This window comes from Momordica charantia, assembly GCF_013281855.1.
Source record: "Momordica charantia cultivar OHB3-1 chromosome 8 unlocalized genomic scaffold, Mcharantia_2.0 BLBB01000008.1, whole genome shotgun sequence".
NCBI classification, from domain to species: domain Eukaryota; kingdom Viridiplantae; phylum Streptophyta; class Magnoliopsida; order Cucurbitales; family Cucurbitaceae; genus Momordica; species Momordica charantia.
In genome coordinates this window covers 33,073,710-33,093,756 of record NW_028275166.1, presented here as the reverse complement: position 1 = coordinate 33,093,756, position 20,047 = coordinate 33,073,710, and the positions used below count along the sequence as shown (strand labels likewise).

The window sequence follows — 20,047 nt, the reverse complement described above, 5'->3', positions numbered from 1 at the left end:
CCCTAATTAACAAATATTAAGAATCAAAGGAAGATGAGATTATTGTTGGTAATTATTAATTTGTGAGTTCTATTATATAAATTGAGTGATTTTGGGGAGGATTATTTGTGAGTCCTCATAGGCTTTCGGGCTAGTAGCTTATGAGTCAGAGTTTTCTTTTATCTTCATTATTCATATCATGTATTTAAATTTTAAGCAGCCTAAAAAGTTTCCTAGACTCTATAATTTCTCGAGCTATCTAGTCTCATCTAATGAGATCATGTGTGGATGGTCTTATTATTTCTTTTTTAGCGTCACATGTCCAATGGTGAGGCTAATTAAGCTTGGATTTACTCTTTGTAGTGGACTGAACTACCTATATTTAGTACATATATATGGAACTAAAAATATTTAGTACATATATATGGAACTAAAATATTTAGTACATATATATTCAACATTATGATTATGATATTGAACATTTGGATGAAACTAAAAATTAGATAACGTAATAATAATATATTGAACATTATGATTATGATATTGAAGTATCAATGTAATGTACGTTATGTTAATTAAGTAAGCATCCGTTAATTTTTCCACTCAAATAGCAAACAGTTATTCAAAAAACATAATAGAAGATTCTTTGAAGTAGTAAACAATGAGAGATTCTCGTGCTGTTGTTCTTTAATTTGCTATAATTTCTCTAAAAAAATGAACCACATCACATAATTTGTTAAAATTAACTTAAACAATCATAGATTCACATGCAAAATCATAATCGAAATTTAAAAATTGGAGAAAAAATAAGTAAACGATTTGAGTTCGAAATCATACTTCACGACGGTGGTAAATGGCGGTGATGAACGCTGACAGTAGTGGTGGCGGACGATCTGGTTAATCCGACGAGTGACCGGTGGCGGCGGTGGTACGAAACAGTTCGGAGGCGGCAGTGGACGGTGGTTTGAAATAGATCGAACGATGGGGGCGGTGGTACGAAACAGAGAAGACGTGCGGCGACGTCCGGACTGGTGGTGGCAGCACGGGTGAGGAACGACAGTACTACCACCGGGCAACGGCCGCGGCAGTAGGGGAACGGTCGAAGTTGAACGGCGGTGGAGGATTGAAAGAGAAAGAGAAGAAATCCACGACGTGCGGCGGCGTCCGGACCAGCGGTGGCAGCATGGGTGAGGAACGACATCATTACCATCGATGAGCGACGGTCGCGTCAGCAGTGACCGGTCGAAGTCGAATGACGGCAGCGGATTGAACAGTCAAACGGCGGCGGCGGATTGAGAGAGAAGGAAAAGAAATCGAGGGTTTTGGGAAATGGGAAGAAAGGTTGGGATGTAAACAGACTTTTTAGCTACACCGTTAGTAACGGCGTCGCTGAAAAGTATTATCAGCGACGTGAGTGTAATCGCGCGTCGCTGATAAAATTATTAACGGTGTCGCTAAAAATATTATCAGCAACGCCGTTTTATGTCGCTAATAATATACTATCAGCGACGCGGCTTATTATCGCTAATAATATATTATCAGCGACTTCATTTGTTTTTTGCGTCGCTGATAATATTTAGCATCACACGTCTATAGTTATGTCGCTGATAGTGATTTTTAGCGACACACTAGTCTGTTAGTCGCTAAAAATGTGTCGGTAAAGGCCCTATTTTTTGTAGTGTTTTGTGATACTATGAAAATGTCTAATCACCTCTCATGTCAATATTAAACCCATAGAAATGTCAACAAACATCCAATACCTTGGGCAGGAGTAGCAATAATTATAGATACAAGACTAGGTGACACTCTTCAAGGATGATTGTCAGGGTTGCAAGAGTGCAAACAAAAAGTCTTACATTGGCTAGAGAATGAGGCTTTTGGGTGAAACCAAAAGCAAAACCATGAGATTTGTATGGCCAAGGTTCGAAATATTGATGTCAATGGAAATAAATTAAAATTGAATGATAGCTTAATTATGTTGATATTAATCATCTATAAGCATCATTATCTATATTCTTTGATTACTCAATCACGATTTTTTTTAGTACAACATGTGGGGATGAGAGAAAACTCATAACCTTTTGGTTAGAAATATATGTCAATAAATTGTGTTTGAACTGATACATGAGACTTTAATTAGAATACAATTGATGATTTATAATATGATAAAGATAGGAAATAGTTGTTACATAATTAAAATATATCCCTACAATAATGTTTTTAACAATCATAATAATAATATTGTTGGATAAATAAGAATCCCCACCGAGTGTGGTTCATTCAACTAACTTGCGGCCTAAGAACAAAGCCAAAGTAAGGACAAAGTTGAGAACCAAAAAGGGGCACATATAATGTAAGGAGTGAGAGAGAGTGGAGTTGATTTTGCAAGTACAACGTAAGTGCCTGAGCAAAATGCCAACACCATTGCAAAAATCGAAAAGGTTGTGCAAGCTTCTGCAAGCCTCACGCATCGCAGTCGAATGTGGTGACGGAGGAGCAGTGAGTTGTGGAACATATGAATCACTGGAAAAACTGAGCAGACAAATGCCAAAGTGTTGAAAACTGTAAATGCCTGGAAAGCTGCTTTGTTGGTGAGAACCGCCAGCCCTTGGTCCTCTGATCCGTTGCTCATAAACCCACCAGGCACTGTGAGTCCTGCCGTGAAGGTTACTGTCGCCACTAGCGCTCCCACCACTAGGTTCGATTCCATTGCAATCTGCCGTCTAGAATCTGGACCACTATTATTTCTTTTTAATATCTCCTCTGACTCTCTCGCAACTTTATTATGATCAGCTTCTTTGTTCATCTCTTCTACTTCTTCCTTAGCAAATTGGTGCATTGCCATATAACATTTTTTATCAACCCAGTCTAATTCGGACTTCCTTGGTCGTCTGATCTACGAGTTAAAACACAAATATTGAGTTAGCTTCGAATCATTACTATATATATATATATATGTATATATATATAATTTTTATTTTTTTCCATATCCGTGTCCAAGTCAGCTTACGCGCACTTCGACTAATCTCACGGGGCAACCGCCCTACCCTACAACATTTGGTGCCTAAAAACATATAACAGTTACTAATTCCTAAGGTAGGTAAATCATTACTATTTGACTCAGACCTGTTTTAAAAAAGTCGAGACATTTCGAATTGTTTGTTGACACGGACAAAATAAAGGAAAACCTCTGATAGCGCGAGACAACTCTCTCTAAGGAACTTAACAAACTAGCTAGCCCTATAAGTTCGAGAGAAGGAGTGCCTGGATGCAGTTACTAATTCATGATCTGGCATGAATAGAATGAAAACACTTCGGGTTAAATGCGGTTGCTAAAGAGAGCCGTCACAGACGAGAAAGTGGGAGTTCAGACTTGGCGAATGAGCTCTTGCCGCATGAGAGGAAAGCGGTGTTGGGAAAATAACTATTCTGGTAGTTGATAGCGGAGCAAAGGCTGGATAAAACATGAATAAGCATGCCTTATCATCCAAAACGATGTAGAAACAGTGGGGTCGATTCCATATCTCATAGAGAGGAGGAGTACCAAAGATGATAAGGGATACTCACTCTACCACTCACAAGAATGGAATCATTACACATTACTTCCATTTTTTGATAGCTTTATTTAAAGAGAGAATATGGAGTTAGGCTGAAATCGCTATATGGCTTCAAAATGATTTTGGAAATGTATGATGATTGAACTAATAGGTGCTGGGTAAGGGCTCAACTCATGTTGTAAGGTGTTGGGTAAGTCCTGCAATGAGCGCAACCTTCGTGTTTAGTTGCCAGTTGTGTTGAGGTTGGAACCCTGATGAGCAGTTGCCAGTGATAAGTCAAAAGAAGGTGAGGATGACGTCAAGTCTGTTGGGTTTAGTGCTATAAGCTTGTGAGTTTGTAATTTGTAAACATTTTATTTATTATTATTAAAGTTATTTTATTATTTCTTTACATTACTCTTATTTCAATAAACTAAGATCCAATGTTATTTAATGTAACTGGAACAGTATATATTTGATATACAGTATATATATTTAATATACAATGTACATATTTGATATACAGTATATATACAGTATATATTTGATATACAAGTGGATAATATTCCAATAATAACCTAAATGGTCTATAGTACATGGATAAGGTTGGGTACCTTATTCTGGTAACACTATGGATACAACTCACTTTGTAATAGTTACAAACGACTTTATCTAGGTCGTTCATGTAGAGACATGCGAGTGGGGGTATCCTATACAATGAGTTTGTATAAGACCGGATCGCAAAATAATTAATCATTGGCTCTAACACCGTTAGTCAATAGATTGTTATCTCATAAAATGACTAGGTAACTCGATCTTAATTCTAAGCAAGTTATGGACTCCTGCCTATAAAGAATCGTCCTTTGATTTGTATGGGCGAGATTGGTCTGGGTTGCCGACTCAATAATCCTACCATTTTGGGGAGACCGAGTGGGGAGCTAGGAACATAACTATGCAAGATGAAATTCACTCATTCCCAACTTCAGGGAAGTAGATGAGTGTTCACTTACATGCTGACTCTGGGACTTGAACAAGGGGCTTCACCCTCTCACTGGCCCGAAATGGACTTTTGGTTATTGGTCGGATCATAATTGGGTTGTTCATTAGAGAAGTAGTGGTATTTAAAGAGTAAGATGTAACTCAGGGGTAAAATGGTAATTTGATCCAGCTAGAGTTACGAACACTCGTGAATGATTGACTTGCCGTTAATGGATGTACATCCGTGGACACGAAAATAGTCTGTAGTGAGAAGAGTGCAGCTGCGGGTCTTTAGTGGAGTGACCAGCAGTTAACGAATGCTGATTAACTCAGTTAATGAGTTTAACTGATTAATTTCGCATTGTTAGAGCTTCTAATTTATAGGTCCATTAGGTCCCCTTGCTAGCCCACAACAGGTAAAACGAGGATCAAGAATTATGAAATAATTTAAAATGTTTAAATTATATAAGGGAATGTATATAATGTATATTGATTCAAAATTAATACTATGTATTATGATAGTGGGGGCTAATGTTATGAATGGGAAAAATCCCTATTTTCTACATTTTGAATTTCCTATTTTCAAAAGAAGAAGATATCCTGATGGTCTTGGGATTTTCCCTAGAGAAGATATTCTATATCCCAAAGGATAATATGTACTAATAGTCTTAGGATTTTCCCTAGATTCAAAAAAAGATATCATATATCCAAAAGGATAAGATATCCTGATGGTCTTAGGATTTTTCCTTTATAAATATAAAAGTAATTTGAATCGAAGCAATTGGATGTCCAACTTGAACCTATATGACATGACTTATTGAAGTAATTTTTTAATAATGTTGCACCTACATCATTCTTAAATGAGGTTTATCAGACAATAAATGATAATATCCATTCTACGATATAGAATCGAAAATTTTTTCTAATGTTTGGATGTATTTTTAATTTTGTGCTACATTGTCTAAAAGTTTTAATTCGGTCTCCTTATGTTTTAACAATTTTCACAAATATACTAGGTAATATTTACATTGGCCGATGATAAGCTTGTATAACATATTGCTTAATGAGCGTTGAAAGAAATATAGAAAATGAATTGATATGAACCAAGATGCTTTAGAGTTAGCGTTAGCGTTCGATTTAAGAGGGTAAAGACAAGAAGAAACTTTATTCGTGGTGCCAAATGAAGACACGAGAAGACGATGAAGATAATTTGCATTAATAAATTTTATTATTTTAAAATTACCTGTTTTTTTCCTTTTATTTTAGGCATTTATATTTTTAGCCAATGATGTGGCCGTGAGTTATTAATTTTAGGTGCTTATTTTTAAATTTAACTATGTCACTTTAATTGGGGGTAGTATAGTCTTTTAGCTTCCTTGGAGATTAGAGATTTAATCTTGTTAACAGAACAATCAATTTTCACCGAATGAATTTGAGTGTTTTAGCGTGATGACTAAGAGTTCATCAATTTGCAATTATTGATCTAGGTTGCAAACCCATAATACATTCAAGCTAGGTTTGATCAACCTTCTTGAACATATTCTTGCAGACTGTTCAACCTTGAGTAGGGAACCAGTTCTACTTACCTCTTGATCTTCTATCATCAAGGTAATTCTTCATCTAATCTTTCGTTTTGGATTGTGCTATTTGATTTGGGGTTTTATAAATTGCCTATTAGGGGTTCTCCTTAGGTGGAATTGTTTTTATCTACTATTTTCTATGGTTTCATATCAGGAATTAAGAAAAATCCTAATAATTTTGGTCTACTTCTAGGAAATTTGAAGGATTAATTAAAACTTTTTCCTCCCTTCGGGTAAAAAATAATTTCTCCTTTAAATTTATATCAACTCATTATATATTATGTTATATATACTTATTGTAAGCTAATTCTTAACCTTCACTTATGGAGAAGGGTATAATCGAAAAATACTAAAGTACTTTTTAAATAATAGAGACTAATTAAATTAAAAAAAACACTCAAAGGGATGGCTAATCTTGAGAGAATAACTCTCATTTATGTATGTTTCTCGTTTAAGCCTGTTTATACAAAAAATTGATCGAGGTATAACCTAGTCCAGATATGACCGCTGGAAAAGTTGGGGTGTCATTGAGAAGAATGACCAGCTCAAGAGATCAAGGTAGGCTAACTGGAATGAGCTGAAGTGTCTGGAATGATTTGAAAGACGGCAAAGAAAGACCTGCACAAGGGAACGAACACTCCGACGTTGAAGTTAGTCATAGTTCGACCTTAGTAAGGAGACCGAGCTAGAATATCATACCTGACTGAAGAGTGAAGTGCTCTATTTATAAGTTGAGGTACCCGACAAGGAATTCGACAGGCCTTGCGATAGACGGTTACCTTGGCGGAGTGGAGGTCGAATCTGTTGGGTTTTCTAGATCGAACCCGGATGGTTTAACTAAGGTATTGCCAGTTTAATGAAGGAAATAATGGCTAAGTCCCCTACCTAGGAAGGTTCGAGGTGGAGCTACCTGCAAGTTGTGTATAATATATCTTTGGCGAATCATCGTCCTCCACGTGGCACTCCAATTTCCTTCCTCCAAACATTGGCCCCTTCTCTGTTAGGTTCGAGATCGATCTGGTAGAGAAGTTTTTGTATAGTAAATTGGTTTACGCCAGACTTCAGAGTTCGTGGTGCAAAATATTGTTGTTGGAGAATCTCGAAAACGGAGTTTGACAGCTGTGAAGTACTCGAGTGCTTTTGACATTCGATCTTTTGCACGATCTGGATCGTTACTTTTCATACACGTTTATGACAAAGATTGTTTTCCGGAGCACTATAAATAGCTCTAGGGTTCAGATCCACATTTTACGCTTTTTGAAAACTTGGAGTCTGACCTGAGCAGCTCGAAACTTTTTCTAGGTAAGTCTCATTCTTTTGGTTTTACTTGCGCTTTCCTTTTTAAACAATGTCGAGTTATTGTAGTTTTTCTAGCAGTAGTTCCTCTGATAGAGTAGGTCGGAGTCGGAGCCTTTCCCCAAAGAGGGTCGACTCTGTAGAGAAGTTTGCAAGTAGGTTAGACACTGAGCTGGAGGAAGAAATAGACAACTTTAGATTTTTTTAGGATAATGGGGATGATAGTGACACCTCCACCTCGGGCCAAGGAATGGAATTTCCTTCGCAAATGCTGGAGAACTACCTCGGCCCCCTTCACCAAAGATACAACATTCCTGATAACATTATCCTTAGGCTTCCCAAGGAAGAGGAACATTTTGATGACCCTCTGAAGGGGTGCATCACACTTTATCAAGATGTTCGAGTATGGCTTCCGCCTGCCCGTTCATCCTTTAGTGCAGGAGTTCTTAGTCCGAACTAAACTTGCTCCTGCCCAAGTGGCCCCCAATGGATGGGGAGTTGCCTTTGGCCTCGCAATACTGTTTTGGTTAAGATGTCGAGAAATAGAAGGGTTAGACCTCCTTAGGGTTGACTAGTTTTTGGCTTGTTTCGAGGTGAAACACATCTCTAAAAAGCTCGATAATTATTATTTATGTTCGAGGAAAGGTGCAGGGGGCATCGTTAAAGGTTCTACCTCCATAAAGAAGTGGGTAAGAAAGTGGTTCTACGCCTCCGGAGAGTGGCTGGCGAAGGACGAAACTGACCAGCGCCCTTCTACAATGTTCCCTGTAGATTTGTGAACTTAGGTAAGAGGTTGTGTCTTCTGTTTGTTCGAGTTTTTATTCTTCTCGTACTCTAACTGATTACTTTCACTTGGCAGTTGCCATCCAACCTGTTCCACAACTATCCCAATCAACATTCGACATCTTGAAATTTTACATGGACAAATTCAAGGGGGCAAGAAATTTGGCACTTTGCTAACTGACCAACTGCTTCTTGCATCAGGATTATTGTATTACAATCCTCTGCTTTTTCCTTCAGAAGCTCAAAGACTGAACTTAGAGCTAGGTAACACGATCTCGAACTTTCCTCAACTTCATTCTTTTGATAATCTATTCATACATTTTTATTGTTTGGATTTGCAGCCATGGTTTTCGGATTCGATCAAGACGTGGAGTGCAAGCGTCCTGGCTAAGGCCAATCATCTAAGGCCAGGCCTAAGTCGAGCTCCATTATAGTCAATCCATATACCGAGGTCGAGGTGGTTGAGAGGCGCGTTGATGGTAGCCCTCCAAAGGACACAAGGGAACCTGAGATTTCGCAATCTCAAGAAATCCTTGATGTTTCTCCTCTTCAGGAGGTTTAGAGAAGATCTCCTCCCAAGAAGTTTTAGAAGAGGAAGAAGAGGACCCTTTCTTTAGAAGAGGCCGTGACCGAGGTGAGAAGCAGCTGCTTCGTCGAGCGCACGGATGATCCCGAGGCTAGAATGGGTGCTACTTCCGACATCGAGATGAGGTTCAAAGTTTGAGCCCTCAAGTGCGGGAGTGAAGGCAAAGGTGATGTAGATGTCGAACTCCTGCTTTGACTGCTGCTACTGGAGGGGCATCAAAGTTTGTCAGTGCTCCTGGGTCGGCCATACAAAGGATGTTGGACTATTCTGTCGAGGTAAGACCTCTTGTAAGTTTTAATCTTTTCGTACTTGAATATTTTTTGCTAACCGATTTGTCTGACTTTTTCTTCATTTGTCCACAGACGCACGCTGCTATCTGTCATGCGACAGTGACGATGAAGGTCGAGCTTGACAGCAGTGACCTCCTTACCGTGAAGGAGCGAAAGGCCTCTTCAGCTGCGCTTTAAACTGCTGCAACCTTGGAAGGAGAGCTGAAAGAGGTCAGAGCCGAGATTGAGGCCTGGAAGTCAACCTTGGAGGCTGACAAGGCCGAACTGAAGAGCGCTAAAAAGGAGATTGAGAGTCATATGGAGGCTTTAAGGGGCGCCCACGCCATTGTGAAGGGCTTGGAGAAGGAGAAGTTCGAGCTCATGAAGCGTAACGACCAGCTCGTTCGCAGCGTTGAGACCCACCATGCCTAGGTGGAGAAGCTGAGAGCAGAGTTGGAGCAGGAGAAGTTGAAACTCAGCAACGGTGTATTCTTGGAAGAGGCTTTCCGAATCCACCCAGACTTCGACGGTTTCGCCAAAGACTTTAGCGATGCTGACTTCAAAAATCCTGATGAAGGGAATTAAGGAGGTGGCTCATGAGTTCGACTTGGAACCCATCAAGCGCCGGTACAGGGAGAAGTGGGCACAACCCCTAAAGCTTGGTAGACCAGTATATGAGGGATTTGGACTCCGAGGTCGAAGAGGATGAGGAAGACCTTGACCAAGGTTTGACCTTGATCATTTCTTTGTTACTTTTAAGGGCATAAAAACGAAGGAATGTAAATTAATTTTTTCATTTATTTGAGGGTGTTTACCAAATTGTAGTAATGGAAATCAAATGGTGGGATCCACCCAATTTTTTGATTCTCATCCCCTAAAAAAGGCAATAAAAGGGTCAATCTCATTATCTCTTACACCTTCATCAATCACATTCTCATTCCTTATTTCTTGGGTATTGCACATTTATTGCAATTACTTTTCTAGTTTTATCATTTTCTTTCTCGTGTATTAATGAGACCCATAACTTTTTGTTTAATTGTTTTATACTTTTTATTTCTTTTTCATTTATACTACTAATAATTTTTTTTTTCTAATAAAAATTTATACCACTTTTACTAGTTGATGTGATTTTATTATAAAATATTATAAACTTATATTTAATTTCTAATTTCTAATTTAATTTTGTTATTATTAATTAATATCAATAGATTTTTTAAAATATGATTCATTATTATTAAATATTATAATAATAATTTATATTAAATGATTGATGGTTCTAATCAGTGTTCAAAATTTCGCTCGACACGTCGACGGTCTCGACATCAACATTGGAGGAGAAAATCGTTTCCCCCCAATGTTGTCGACATGTCGACATGTCGACCAAATTTCGAGAAATGTCGAGAAATGTCGAGAATTGTCGACCAAATGTCGATTTTTTTTATTATTTTATTATTTTTTGCCTTGAATCCCTAAACGATTGAGAAAATCTAGATTCATGGTGGCCTTATAGTTAGTTGAGACTTAGAGGAAAATCTGTTGTTTTTCAAGAAAAAAATCTAGATTGAAAATTTTGAATCCAAACCTTAAAAAAAGAAGGATTTCTGTTCAAAACGTCTTTCAGTTTGGTGTAAATTCAAAGCTTGTGGAAGAGTAAACAGAAAAGTCGAAAATAATATAAAAAATTATACGACATTGGGCATTTTCTATTTTTCTTTTAAAGAAATTAAAGTTAAATTCTTATCATTTTGGTGAAAAAAAAACAAAAAACAAACGTTAAATTAAATTTAACTATAAAATCTAATCAAATCTTAAAGAAATAGATTATAAACAATAGATATATAAAAAACTTAATTCTTAAACTAAATTTAACAAAAAAAATCTAACAAAATCTTAAAGAAACATATAATCGATTTAAAAAAAACAAAATTTAAATTAAATTTAACTAAAAAATCTAACAAAATCTTCAAGTAATTGATTTAAAAGAAAAACTAATTTTAAATCAAATTTAACCAACCAAATCTTAAAACAAACTAATAAAAGAAAATCAATTCAACTAATTATTATTAAACATTTAAATTTTAAACTAAATCTAATTTTTTTAAAAATTATTTAATACTATTTCGTTCAATTATGTAATTAGATTAAATTAGAAATTATCAATAAAAAAATAACATTAAACTTTAATTTACTGACTCAAATAATTTTCATACATGTATACATAATTTTGTTTCAACATTTTTATCGTGACTATATTTTATAAGTATATTACATATATGGTTAGATATGATGGTTATAAGTGATTAGTTATAGGCTAATTAAGCTACAATTGAAGTATTATTTAGTAATTTAAAAAATTTCCATCAATATCCACTATTTTTGTAATTTTTCTCGAAATATCCATCGACATCGACATGTCCATGAACATGCCCGTAAAATCGAGACCTCGACATTTCCATCGACATCGACATTTTGAACCTTGGTTCTAATAAAAAATTATTTTAGTGGATGTAATTTTATTTTAATTATTAATTATTTATAAATGTTAAATAAATTGTTATAATAAAAAATATATTTACTATAATAAAATAAATTAAAATGTATTATTATTCTAATTAAAAAAGAAATTAGCACAAAATGTATTTGTAATTAGCTAGAAAAAAAAAGGTGGTATATATCTTATTCGGATTCTAATTAACCGTTTTAGTTAACAACATCAAATAAATTTTTAGTAAACACTAGGAATAACATTTTTATTCTGATTGATTTGATTCTGGTCGGTAATTTTCATTCCGGTTTTTTGTGAGTAAACCATTGCTAAATCCCGAAGTTTGGAAAGGAAAACAAAAAACAACAAACAAAAAACAACAGAACAAGAGAAGAGTGCTTACCAAGCCACGTAATTTAAGAGAAATATCCTTAGGAGTCGAGAATTCATTGTTGAGAATTTTCCCAGACCGTTGTACAAGTGTGTTGAACTGTAGACAAGTTACAACGACAGAAAAAGCTTTGTGGATGTAGATCAAATGCAAAGCTGTGTTGCCACCATAATCTTGCTTGTTCATTAACTTTTTAAACTTTCGTTTTCCCAACATAAATTCCACAGCTGCACCTTGGCGCCCTAAGACTGCAGCATGAAGGGGTGTTCGACCCTTGTTGTCAACTAAATTGCAGCAATCAGGACGACAATTTATGAGCTCTTCTAACGCATTGATATGGCCTTGAAAAGCAGCAATATGGAGAGCAGACGCCCCATTATTGGTCAACAGGTAGATCGCACAGCTATCATATTCAAGAAACAACTTAATTGCTTCAATTTTCCCATAAAAAGCAGCATAGTGAAGAGGGGTCATTCCCAATTCGTCACCTTCTCTTATCATTTCTGGCCTCCATCTCACAAGAACCTCAATCTCCTCAGTTTCTAAAACAAAACAAAATAAACACCTTTCAAAAGCTTTTAATAAGTCTCTATCTATGCCGTTGTTCTTTGAAAATGTTTTTATTTTAGTCTATCAACTTTCAACTGTTTAATGCTTAATTATATGACACAATATATATGATGATGATTTTTTGAAAAATTGAAGGGATTTTCAAAATATGCATTTGACTGTCGTTATGCGATAAGAGACGCATTCAGCGCTCCGGACTTACAGTCACGGGACTACGTGCTGTTAAAATAAAATACAACACTAACTATATCTAGAACCTTCTTGAGGTATCTACACAACATAAGTTTTCTCTAGAAGATTGTAAATAAATATCTAAAGAAAATGATCTAGAAATATCTTAGGTTTTTCCCTTAGGTTCTAAAGGATTCTAGAGAAATCTTTTGGATAAGAATAGATAAAGAAAGATCTAGAATATGTAAGATTTGAGAAGAGTCTATAAAGTTCTTTTTGCTTAAGCTCCAAGGATCTTTCTTCTATAAATAGAAGAGATGTCCATGTGAATAAAGTGAATAGAGTGAAGAGAGTGAATCAACTAAAGTGAGTGAAAAAAGAGAGGAAAGTTAGAGGGTGTGAAAGAGTCTTCCATCAAGAGTGTCCATATTTCTACTTTCCTAATAAAAGTATCTTTCTTCAAGCCATCATCTATTTCCTTTTGTGCTATTTATTCAACAAGTGGTATTAAAGCTGCGCTAATTAATTCAACAGATGCGTCTCTGCCTTGAAAATCTCGATTGGCCTCTTTTTTTTTTAAAATTTTGTTTTTACTTCCCCTCACATCGTCTCATCCTAATTTTTATTAAACACCGTAATTAAGATGTTCGTGTATTAAACAACCTCACTCACATCTCATCTTAGAGAGAGGCATCCGTCGCCGGCGTTCGTTGAATGGACATCACTACGTTTTTTTTTCTTTTGAATTAATTGTTTTATCGATTTATATTATTTTGTGAGTATTTTAGGTTAAGAATTTATTATTTTATATTAATAAATATTCAAAATTTCAAGACATGCAATTTCAATTTTAACTATGTATTTATTTTTATGTATTTCGATGTTCATATTTATGAAGTATATTTAATAGAAAATTTAAAAATTTAGATAAGTTATGAAGTTTGGGTTTAGATTTTATTATAAAAAAATTTTATTATTAAGTTAATAAAATTACGAAATACATGTGTTAATATAAAAGAATAAAATATTTTATTTAAAAAAGAAAATATTTTTTTAAAAAAAGTAGTCATTAAATTTTGAATATTTATTAATATAAAATATTACATTCTTAACCTAAAATACTCCCAAAATAATATAAATCGATAAAACAATTAATTCAAAAGAAAAAAAAACATAGTGATGTACATTCAACTAACGTCGGCGATGGATGCATCTCTCTAAGATTAGATGTGGGTGAGGTTGTTTAATACGAACATCATAATTATGGTGTTTAATAAAAATTAGGATGAGATGTCAGGGGAAATAAGAAGAAGGAAAAAAAAAAAAGCGTCTCTTCATGCATTCGCTATTTTTTCAATTTATTTTGAAAATACCTTTAATTTTTCAAAAAATCTCATGATCAATATTAAAACATTAACGTGTTAGGTAAGTGTAAAACGAATTAACAACCTCATTAACATGCATAAACCCTATTAAACACAGCTCAAGGTGCAGAGACTAGACTTTTAGTTTACCCAAAAAAAACAAAGTTGACTCCATGTGCTTGTTAGATTTAAGGATAAATTAAACCTGTCAGCATCGTGTAAGGTCCCGTTTGGATTACGATTTTTTTTTTTTTAATTTTCTATTTCATGGGTGGAAGCGGTGGTTGTATGTTTTATTTTGAAAAACAAATAAAATGCTTATCAAAATGGGGCATAAACACAATAAAATTTCCTTACCAATTTTTTCGATGAGCAGTGTTAAATGCAATGCTGTGAGAGCTCTAGGTCCTTTATAGAGTGCTGAAGATCGTGCGCAGTTTATGATATGGTGATGGATACCACTAACTCCAGAGGCAACGCAAAGATAAAGGGGAGATTCATCAGCATTATTCACAAAACTACAAACTTCAGGATCTGCTTCTGCCAGCAGCTTCACACATTTCCAACTTCCACTCCTTGCAGCGCAATGCAAGGCCGTGTCCTTCTTCAAGTTCACCAGTCTCATCAGCTCCCTGTGCCTCGACTCTCCCATTTCCTCGTCGGCCTTCTCCCGCGCGCAGGAGATGAAGTGCCTCACCAAGCCTGCATGCTTCTCTCTCGCCGCGATGTGGAGCGCCGTGTCGCCCGAGGAGTTCACCTGCCACAGCAGTGCCGGGCAGTCGTGCACGGCGGCCACTGCGAAAGCGACCCGGTGGTATTCGGTGGCGACATGAAGAACCGTGTTCTGAGATGGACTTAGCTGCAACTCAAGATTTGATGTCTCTGGTAAACTTCGAAGGAAAACCAAGTCCCCCTTCATGGCCGCGAGGTACAGATTTGGATCCATCAAAACTTAGTTTTGGGAGTGAAAGGTAAGTGGGAGAGAGACGTGTTAGAGAGAAATGGCAGAATGAAGAAAAGAAGCGAAGGTTTAGAGAATATATAGAAATGGAAAAATCTTCTCGTTACTGTCATTGAAAAAGTAGCAATTTATTGAAATTTTTTTAAATAATCTCTCTTTTATTTTTTTATTTCTCAAACATTTAATAGTACTACCAAGGAATAAAGTATTTTTCTATAGAAACTTTGTTTTTAAAAACTTATTTTTACAAATTTTTAAATTTACTTGCAATTTCAAAATTATAGGAATGGAAAAAAAAATTAGAGAGAAAATAGCTGGGTAGATGGGGAAAAAGAAGTTATATATTACAGAGAAATAATTAAAAAGAAAAAATTAGAGAGAGAAAGATTGTGAGACAAAACAAAGATGAGTTTAAAGTGTCCAGAGGAAAAAAGAAAATGAGAGGAAGGAATAAATAAATTTAACTATTTTTATTTACTTACAATTAAAAATTATTTTCAAAATTTGAACGTTTTGTAATTTTTAATTTTTTTTTTACTCTTTCTCGTTTCTTACTCCCTCTTTCATATTAATAAAAAATATATTTACATTTAATAATTATTTATTTATTTCTTATTATTTATTTTCAGTTTAAAAAAAAAACATGTTCTTGGTAGCCCTTTCTTGTTTTTTATCTAAAATTTTCAATTAAAAAGGTAAAATTTTTAATATAGAAATCAATTTTTAAATTAAATATTCAAATGTTATATTTACTCATTAATATTTACCATGCATCTTGTGAATCAAAAGAACGATAAAATAAAATAATAATTTTTATGGCTCTTTCTAATTTATTTTTCTTTTAAAAATTATCTAAAATTGCTCGATCTAATTTTTTTTTCTCTTTCAATTTTCTCTCATTGTAACTCTTTTTCTTTGAACTCTTTCTTTTTTTCTGTCTAAATTTTTTCTTTAAATTTAATCTCTTCCTATTTTTCGTTTTTATTTTTTGTCCGATGTATGCTTTGCTCTCAACTTTAATTACCATCCCTCAGGATCATTTTGTCTCTAACATTTCTCTCTTTCTCTGGCATATCACTGCCACTAATTTTTCTCTCTAAATATTTTATCTTTATAAATTTAATCTCTCTTGTGGGTGGAACTAAATGGGTTAAAATACTAAAAATACAAAATGAAATAGCTATCAAATGAAAAAAAAAATATAACTATTATATATTATCAAACAGATGGGACCTTAATATTTCAAATTTGTCCCTAATAATCTCAAATCTCATATCTAGAATCTTGTAGGTCATGTTTTGTTTGAAATTATTGTTAACTGTTTGGCACTAAAAAAAAAGATCTACGTTTTTTTTAGTACAGCATATGAGGGAAATGCACGACGTCTTGGTCATAGATATGTAACTATTATCGCTGAGCTATATGCTCGCTTTGACAAAAAACGTTTAGGGACATCAAGAATAATTAAAGTATTCTTTTTTTTCTTTTTTAACACTTTGGAAACAAAGAATAATTAAAGTGTTGAGTTTGAAAGACCAATAGAAACTAAATTCTAATCTGAAGTGTAATGTACTAAAAAAAATTCTATATTATTTGTTGTGGAGAATGAAACAAAAGCAGAATAAAAAGTAAATTAAGCCTAACCGGAATGGTTTCCAATAACAAAGTACTCCATTATGTTTTTAAAAAAAAGTAAAACAAAGTACTCCATTACATTTGTTACATTGAATTTTGAAATCCAAGTATTTATGGACTTTTTTGAATGATGAGGTAGTTTTTAAAAAATGGATTAGAAAAATAATGGATAAGTTTCAAATTATTTTGAAAAATAAAGAGTGCATGACTTAAAAGAAGAGAAACATTCCTTAATATTTGTTTTCTTATCCTTATGTATTTGAGTTAGTTTACGCATGCTTCCACTAATTTCACAGGCGACTACTGATCCCACAATATTTGGCGTTAAGAAAATACTGAGGACCAATCAAGTCTATTATATTATGATTAATTTTCTCATCTTGATGGACCATTAATGTTCGTTTTATTTATTATCTGACCTTCTTTCTCTTTAATTCATTTATTTATTTAAACTTAATTAATAGAAGTCAAAGCAAGCATAGTTCAGCGGTCATTGACATATACCTCTAACTAAGAGATTATGAGTTTGAATCTCCTCCTCAACAATGTTTTACTTACTAAAAAAGATAGAACAAATTAAGAGATCCCCTCCACAACAATGTTGTACTCAAAAAAATAGAAGAAATTGAATTTCTTCTTTTTCTTTTTTAATTCACACTTAAGTATGTCTTACGTGCTTAAAACATCTAATAAAATCAGTTTTCTTTTTAAGCTCAAATTCACTGTTTTTAAATTGGTTTTATTATTATTATTACTATTACTATTAATTTTAAAACTTGAATGCCTTCGAGTCTCTAAATATGTTTTATTTTTTCTATTATTTTTATTTTTAAACTTTTCCTAAATGTAACTATAAGAATCTAACAAAATAATTTTTTTTAAATACAATAGATCCAATGTCGTTTAAGGTTAAGCTCTTAATAGATCAAAAACTTAATCGTCACATTTCATTCCAAAAGTACAATAACAAAGATTGTCAAAGAAAAAATTAGGAGCACAAAATATTGTTATAGAAGCCGAATTCTTTGCATGTGAAGGAGAAAAAAAGGGTGAAATATGAGAATTGATCCCATTTCAATTTTCTATTTGGGCATGTACAAGACAAGAATATGTTTACTTCATGTTATCAACCTTTTATTGCAAAATAAAGATGAAACACGAGTTCTACAAAGATAAGTGTCAATTTATTTATTTATTATTATTTTTTTTTTTTGAGATACAAATTTAAGTGTGAACTATTTAACTCTTTTCTTTAAACGTTTAAATTCTCATATCTTTGCATTTATTGCACATGAATGATATTTTGGAAGGGGAGGGGTTCAAACAAATGTGGGTGGATGAAAAATCGAACCTAAAAAAAGAAATATATATCTTATCAATCAAGTTATATATCTTATCAATTCTGTTTAGAAGCTTAAAGTTACACCAAAAGTTATGTTTTTGTGGGGAGTGTTCAACGATTGCCTTCTATGGAAAACCTTATTAAGAGAGGGATTGGTGCAGACCCAAATTGTCTAGTACGTGGGAAGCAAATTGAAACAACTGACCATGCTCTTTTTAAATGCAAAAGAGCAAAGGAGGTTTGGAATATTTTATTACCTCAAGCTGTCCCGCAATGTGATTTTAATAATTCCGTTCAAGATAGATTGTTGTATCCAGTGGAGTCGCTCTCTACTCTAGACTTTGATTTGGTTGGAGTTGGTGTTTGGACAATCTGGAAGGATCGAAATGCAATTAGAATTCAAAGACAAATTCCAGACGCTAAGATTAGGAGCGATTGGATCCTTACCTATGTGAGAGATTTTCAAGCCCGTGATGTCCCTTCTCTTGGTGATTTTCGGATTCAGGAGGATGCAAGTTCGAATGGTTGGACTACTGAGAGTTACTGGTCGCCTCCTCCTGACTGGTTGGATTAAAATAAACGTGGATGTAGCATGCAAGAAACATCAATTTAGAACTGCAATAGGGATTGTTTGCAGAAATGAAAAGGGGCAAATTTTGGCAGCAGCATCTCGTAGAATGGAGGCTTACCATGATCCGCTAATGGCAGAATCTCTTGCTCTCCTTGAAGGCCTGCGTCTGGCTGACCATCTGAATATCCAACAAGTACAGTTTGAATCAGATTCTTTGCAATTGATCAATTTGCTAACTGAGGATCCTATTTCTTGGTGCGGTTCCAATGTCTGGTTAGAAGATATACGTGTATTGGCGAGAAATTTCATTGATTTCAATTTTTTGCATGTCTGTCGGTCCTCAAACAAGGCAGCCCGCAGGGTTGCTTCTTTTGCTGTTGGTTTTGATAATCCCTGTTTTTGGGCTCTGATTTTCCTGAATGGTTAATGGATGTAACCACTCAGGATATGTTATGTTTCAATATACTAGCCATAACGGCTTTGGTTGAGTTTCAATAAAGTTCCTTTTATCCTGGTCATATTCGATCAGTTATATGGGTACCGTCCAAATTCATCGAAACCAATTTTTTCTCCTAGAAAAAAATGTCAAACAGCCTCTAACCAAGAATTTATAAGAGTTCAAATCATGCCTCGTATTAATTAGACATCTCAGGATAATCTATTAATTTTCTTGTCCGATAAGTTACAACATTTTTTAAAATATTCATCACATGAACTAAAAAACAACGACAACTTGAGCACTCAATTGGTTAAGACAATTATCTTTATTTTCCAATCAATAGACTGTGAATTTAATTTGTGCTGTACTTTGAAAAAAATAGAAATAGAAAAAAATTTGGTGCTAAAATCCAAGAGATATTGAATTCTACAAAGTATAGACCATACAAATAGGCTCAGCAAATAAGACGTTTAGGTAATTGAAAATATTTGGCTCTTTAAGACTTCTACTTGACACCTGATCATTCTATTTAAATAAAAACATTTATGCTTTGTTCGATTTCAAATTCTAGAATTCTAAATTATAGAAATGATTTCTAATTCTTAATTGCATTTAGAATCTACAAATTTTGATGGATTTTAAATTAGTTAAAAATAAAATTTTTTGTTGGATGATGGCAGGAAATGAAAATAAAATATATATTTTACCATGCCTTTATAATTATAAAACAAAATCTTAACAACATTCTTCTTATATCAAAACCCTACTCCCTTTTCTTATGAATTCTCGTTCGTATCTCATTGTCTCCTTTTTTCTTTTTTTTTTTTTTGTATTCCTCCTCTTTCTTCATCTCCCTTTTATTTCATCATCTCATTTTTTCTTTCTTCTCTTTATACCTTCTTCTCCATTTTATTTCTTTTTTTTTCTTATCTCATCTTCATTTTCTTTAGTCATTTTATCTCATCTCTCATTTTATCTCATCTCATTCTCTATGCATTGGTTTCATTTGGTCTCGTTCTTTTTTGGTTCAGTTTGATTTCTTCAATTAAACTGGTTGTAAGGGTAAAATTGTAATATAGTCAACTTTCAATTAAAATCCGATCAAATCCAA

At 34.1% G+C, this 20,047-nt stretch overlaps 2 protein-coding genes across 2 annotated transcripts; one reads left to right on the top strand and one right to left on the bottom strand.

Annotated features, from left to right (window-relative positions):
* Nucleotides 1–2,159: 2,159 nt before the first annotated feature.
* LOC111012952 (protein ACCELERATED CELL DEATH 6-like) lies at nt 2,160–15,006 on the bottom strand. Its single transcript, XM_088127942.1, has 3 exons — nt 14,346–15,006; nt 11,896–12,425; nt 2,160–2,875 (listed from the first exon to the last, which is right to left on the bottom strand). The coding sequence occupies exons 1-3, from the start codon at nt 14,932–14,934 to the stop codon at nt 2,276–2,278; spliced, it is 1,719 nt and encodes a 572-aa protein (XP_087984068.1). The 5' UTR covers nt 14,935–15,006; the 3' UTR covers nt 2,160–2,275.
* Nucleotides 15,007–18,399: 3,393 nt separating this feature from the next.
* Nucleotides 18,400–18,924, top strand: LOC111012950 (uncharacterized). The gene has a single exon (XM_022287264.1). It carries the CDS (start codon nt 18,400–18,402, stop codon nt 18,922–18,924), a length of 525 nt encoding a protein of 174 aa, XP_022142956.1.
* The last annotated feature ends 1,123 nt before the right edge of the window (nt 18,925–20,047 follow it).